The following is a 6,000-nucleotide window of genomic DNA, read 5'->3' on the forward strand; positions in this document are numbered from 1 at the left end:
GAGTTACAGCTCTGTGATAAAAAGTCTCTCAGTGCCGAGCTCCATCACTGCCAGACTCCACTGATCTGTCTCTGCGTACAAATTGGGACATCCCCCCCGCCCCCAACAACCCTCCCACCTGCCCCACCGGGGGGCCGCCGAGCCGAACGCCACACACCCCATGATTGAGTTCATGATGGATGGCACCGCCAACCAAGTGGAGAATCCCCCGGTCGACGATTACTCACCCCATCCAAACACTACCTGAACGACCCCCCCGTCCCCCAAATGAGGCTTAGAACCTGGAGTTCATAACAGTGCCCCCCCCCTAACCCCAGAGGACAGAGATAAGGCGGAGAACACGGGATCACTCACTGAAATCGCTCTTTTTTCTTCCTCCACAGCAGCAGTGTCAGGAAGGGTCGAGGGAAATCACACACACACACACCAACTCTCTGATGAAGGATGAAACAGACGGAACAAACAAGTTTTGTTTTGAAGGCAAACTGGTCTGTGTTCAGTTTGGAAGTTGTGACTTCACGGTTGGGATCACAGATAAGGTTTATTTTGACAGTATCAGAGTGAGGTAGGCAGGAAGGTCAAGACCGGGGGCGGTGGGGGTCACATCTGAACCTCCCGCCACAAAATAAAGTCTGAAATAAAACAACACGTCACTTCCTGTCCGCCAGCAAACTGGGATCGAAGCAACAAAATGATTTTAAGTTAAAATGAGTCAGCAAGGAGGAAGCATGGCCGCTGCACTGCTGCGCTGCTACACGGCAACACGTTCAACGCTTTCTCTGCGACACGAGATCACATGACAAGGCCGGACGGGCCGAGTCCACCATGTTCTCGCTGGTGTTCTAATGCACAAGGTGACTACCACGCAAATGTCCTGTCCCCTTCAAAGTAAAACAACAAATGCTGCTGGTGTGAGACACATCCTGCAGCAGGGCCCTGATCTCTGACCCCTGACCCCTGACCCTTGACCTCTGACCTCACGCTCCACAAAAACTTGCAGCTTCTTCTGAGAAATCACTTTTTTTCACAACAAAACTTGAGAAAAAGAGTAAAAGCAAGACTCTCTGATGTTTCTGTGACACAGACACACTTCAGCAGACCATGTTCTACAACAACAACAAACACATCAGAGTTTCATTATTGATGAATGATCCAAACATTTGCAACGTCTCAACAGGAACCAGAAGGAATCAAAGTGACGACGGCAGCACAGAAATTCTAATTATCTTCCCTTAAACACACACTTTACATTAATAAAAACTCCTTAAACACACACTCAAAATCAATAAAACCCCTTAAACACTCCATTATCAGATTTTCTTCAGTGATGAAGGACGTTAAACTGATGTGTCTCCAGTGAAACAGAGAATCAATTTGACAACGGCAGGATGAAACTCCTACTATAAAACACACTTCAAATGACTGAGAAACCTTAAACACTCACTCAGAGTTTCATCTCAACAACGAGAATCAAGGAATTGATGGAAACACAAAAACTGACTGTCGCCCCTTAAAAAACTCCTAAACACACTTCACATAGATAAAGCCTTAAACAGTCAGTGAAAAGATTTTCAGCAGTGAAAAATCATCCTCAGATCTATGAAAGCAACATTAAACTGAAGACAGGAGCAAAAAAACTCTTATTATTTCTTATTTAAAAAGAACAAACACCAGAACCATGAACAATAAATGAAAAAACTACCAAACATTCACTAAAAATGAATAAAGGTCTTGATCGCGCACATTAAATGAATAAAAACACTGAAACAGACTTCACATGAATAAAAGCTCCTGAAAAACACCTGATTTAAGTAAATGAAGCTCTTAAACACACCTTGAATTCTTCTTCATATTCAGATTTTAAACTTCACAGTGCATTAAAGGGGATTTTAGGCAGAATTAATAAGAATAAACAAAGATAGAAATTCATTGTTTGTGTTTTCCGACCTAATTTTTTTTTTTTTTAGGATTTTGCACGTGTTTGCGATGTTTTTTATAAGATGCTGCTATCAAATCAAGAAGTTTTAGTTTTTATTTAGATGAAATTAAAGCTTCAGTTCTTGTGTCAGAAAAGTTTCGTCTGTCAGTTTAAGGTTTTTTCTGATTTCAGTTTGTGTTGATTTGCTTCCAACGGGAAACATCAGGTTCATTAAAGAGCTGAAGGTGGAGACCAAACCTCCATCAGGTCCTGCTGCTGCACCCAGAGGTCCTTCAGGGCCGAGAGTGTGTGTTTGTGTGTGCGTGCTCCATTACACTTGTTATTTTCTCTTTATCTGTTAATTGTATTTGTTTGTGACATCTTAACTTTCTTCAAAAACCTGACGGGGAAATCAATCAACTGGATCCGATCAGGAAACAATCACCGATCAACAACTGGAACCCCAGAGGTTTGTCTCTCTCACACACACATCGCTGTCCAGATGTTGAGTTGAGCTTTTATTTCATGTCTCTGTTAATAATAATAATAATAATTATTATTATTATAAAATGAATAATTGATGATCATCTTGATGTAGTCTATTTTCAGATCCCTCTTCTTTAATATTTGTCTCTGAATTCTGCCCTTTCAAGTATTTGATATTCTGTGTAAGTTTCAGATGGTTTGTCGTGCTGATGCTTGAACAGATTTTTCTCAGCGCTGACAGAGACTTTGTGTTTTTCATTAACTCACTGCTGACAGTTGTGTGTCTGTTTTAGTGTGTGTGTGTGTGTGTGTGTGACATCTGTGAAGCTGTTGGATCCTCCTCCATCTGAACCCGACTCCGGACTGTAAATCTTTCTGCGATGTGGTTTTGAGGTGTGTTCATAAAACTGACTCTGGTCCAGTTTCCTCAACATGAACCTCCAGAACCAGGTTTTTCCCGCCAGATTAAAAGCCTCTGATTCTCAATTAATTTCCACTTTTTTTTTTTTTTTACTTTCCCTTTTTCCCTTAAACTGAAACTGCAGTCTGATCTCCTCAGAACTAACCAGCAGACAGAACCACCATAATCTGCCATGTTACATAAAGTCTTCATCCATCAATCCAACATCTTCACTTCTGTCTTTTAAATCAGTCACTTCCTCCTTCACACCACTCAGTCCGTCCTCATCATCCTCACCTTCCTCTTCCCCTTGTTGGAGCGGCCCTAACAGACTCAGCTGCTCCAGATTATTCATCCTGATTTCTTAAATTGTGATTCTGTATTTTAAACACACACACAGTCAGGGAGGATGAAGGTTTCATTATCCCTCGTCCTCTTCTGGAAGAAGCTGGACCTGAGAACAGGATCAGACCGTGCAGATCCTGGTCCACATATGAGGACTGGATCCTGCTGTGGCAGTTCCTGTCCAGATCCTGGAACATGGTCTTTCAACACACCTGCAAACCTCCAGATTGGAGACCAGATCCAGATCCTGGTCTCAGCTTTAATAAGCTGATGAACCATTTAAACAGTTTTTATTCACTCATTCACAACAATTTATTATTATTATTATATATTATTATATATTATTATATAGTATTATTATTATTATTATTATTATTATTATTATTATTATTATTATTATTGTTATTATTATTCAGCTGCGTTTTTATTTATCTGAGTGGAGCTGTTTGTTTTCTGTTTATAACGTGAGTTTGGACTATGGCAAACAGTGAGGGACATCTTCTCTTTACTGACTTTCCGCAGAGTGAACTGAGGAAATAATTGTCTGACTGATCGACAGTGAAAATAATCACGACCTGATTTAGATTTTGTTTTATTTCCTGTAGCCACTTGAATCAGATTTAAAGCCTTCACCTTATCAATTTCACACATTTTTAGATCCGGCTCTTTTTGTTTTTTTCAAGATGATTTTTTAAATTTAATTTTGTTAGTTTTATTCTTTTTTTTTTTCCTAACTGGAGGAGCCGTGATCCGGTCTGAGGAGGACCAGGTCTGCTGGGGCTGCTGGACTCTGCTGGTTCAGGTGATTTAAATCTGCATTGATCTGTTTGAGCAAACGGTCAAATTTCTGCTGGATGGAGCGGAAAGTCACATTTTACCAAAGAAACCTGCAGATTAAAGACGGAGAATAAATTTTCTTAGGTTTCAAAACTTTTATTTGTAATTATATTTAATTTAAATTAAAATCCAGATTCTCCAAAAGGATTTAGTTTGATAATAATTATTTCCCGCGTGAGGCTTTAAAACGCGGACTAAAACTCGGCCTGTGGTGAAGTGAATGACTTCAGATTAAAACTTATTTTCATTTAAACTGTTAAATTTAGTTTTAATTCAGTTTGGTTCAATAATAAAGTCCAGTCTATATCATTTCAGCTCAGAGGAAAACTCTGTGTGCTTTAATCAAAGAATCATCAGTTGATTCTTCGGATTTTCTTCTGAATAAGATCTGAAATGTTTCCGTGAAGCGGCTCCGCGCCTTTTGCGCGCCGGAGCAAAACACGCACCGCGTCCGTCTGAGCGAAGCTTCGTTTGCGGGACGAATCTGCGTGATTGCAGATGGACTTTATCCTTCTGCGGACTCTCAGTATGCGGGACGGCGTTTCGGCTCGGGGCTCCGCTCGCACTAGGCGGCCGGAGGAGCCGAGTCCGCCGCGGAAGAGGAGGGAGGCGGGGTGACGGACCGCCGCTCCGCGCTTGAACATCCAGCTCCGTCCGCAGACATTTCACCTGCTGCTGCTCCTGAGCTTTATTTTATTCTTATTGGTTCATAAAGCCTTTAATTGTTCTGAATCCCGATCAAGTCAGTTCGGATCAATAATCGGAGGAAACCCGGACTGTGAGTCCCCAGCTGACTTTAGTGTGCCTGAAACTTTCACCTGATTTTGATCAAACTCTGCTCTGCCCGCTTCATGTCTCATTTTCTGCAGAAACTAACTACCTGAGCTGCAGCAGGAGCTCATGTGGCCGAACTCAACTTTGCTTTAACTCGCTGTTTTCTGCTTTCTGGCTCTGCAGACTGATCTGGACCTGAATCCTGCAGGACGCGGTCCGGACATTCACCGGAGCGCACAGAGGCAGAAGCTGCTCGGTTTTCGGGGAGATGGTTTTACCTCTGGGCCGCTGTGTTGGCGTCCAAAATCCCTGCGCCCTGCATCCAGGAGCGGACCGGGGTCATGCCGGTGGGGAGCGGCTCCTCCTTCATGGTCAGGGCCCCCCGGGGGAGGCTGTCCTGGATGGAGAACATCAAAGTGTCCTTCTGGGAGCTTTGTCTTCACCAGAAAGAAGAAAGAAGAAGAAGAATAATCCTCCCTGTACCAGCCAGTCAAAAAAGCCAAAGGACCACCTGGATTAAGGTGGAGGGAAGAGGCGCGATGAGGAGGAGGAAGGAGGGGAGGAGGAGGAGGGGTGGGGGGCAGCGAGCTTCCCCAAAGTACCGGGTCCTGATCCAGAGAAGAGCCCGGATCCCTCTGGGCTTCTTCGGGCTTGTTTTAGATCCCAGCCCAGCTCACGGCAGCGTCTGTGTGAAGTTAAAAGAGGGCGGAGAGAGGAGCGTGGAGCGGGGAGAGCATCTCAGAGGAGCCGGATCCGGAGCGCCTGACGCCGGGAGGACGGAGCGGGGAGAGCCGGGAGAGCCGGGGATCAGAGGGAGGCGAGCAGCCGCGGATTGTGGAAAAATGAAAAGTGGGATAAAAAAAACAAGCCACTGCTTCAAAAAGGAGTAAAATGAAATGATTAGCAAACAAGAGGGAGGGACGGACCGCGGAAGGCTGCTGTCCCGGGGGAGCTGGGGGATTGGGCAGCGAGAAATCTCTTCCCCTCCCTCCCCGGCTCTTTATGACTCCTCTGTCCCGGCGGAGGGCTCCTTCTCCCGGGGTCCTCGGCTCCGGGACCCCCGGGGGACCGGCGTGGAGCCGGAGGGGGCGGGGCGGCACCAAATAAGGGCAGCTCATTTGAATACTGGTCGCGCCTCTGGCGCCTGATTGGCCGAGGCGGCGCGTTACGTCACAGTTTCGCCAAATTAGGGTTTCCGCGTGTTCGGCCGCGCGCACTGTTTAAAAAAAAAAAAAAAAAA

General features: G+C 44.8%; 1 protein-coding gene across 9 annotated transcripts in view; it reads right to left on the minus strand.

Annotated features, from left to right (window-relative positions):
- LOC115050246 (transcription factor COE3) overlaps positions 1 to 5,567 on the minus strand; it is a 98,908-nt gene extending 93,341 nt beyond the window's left edge. For all 9 annotated transcript variants that reach the window (XM_029513074.1, XM_029513067.1, XM_029513069.1 and 6 more), the window contains exon 1: positions 5,039 to 5,567. In XM_029513074.1, the coding sequence (XP_029368934.1) occupies positions 5,039 to 5,172 (134 nt within the window). In that variant the 5' untranslated portion in view covers positions 5,173 to 5,567. The remainder of the gene's footprint in view (positions 1 to 5,038) is intronic.
- Positions 5,568 to 6,000: the final 433 nt, after the last annotated feature.

The sequence above is a fragment of the Echeneis naucrates genome, chromosome 10, assembly GCF_900963305.1.
Source record: "Echeneis naucrates chromosome 10, fEcheNa1.1, whole genome shotgun sequence".
In the NCBI taxonomy this organism is placed as follows: Eukaryota; Metazoa; Chordata; class Actinopteri; order Carangiformes; family Echeneidae; genus Echeneis; species Echeneis naucrates.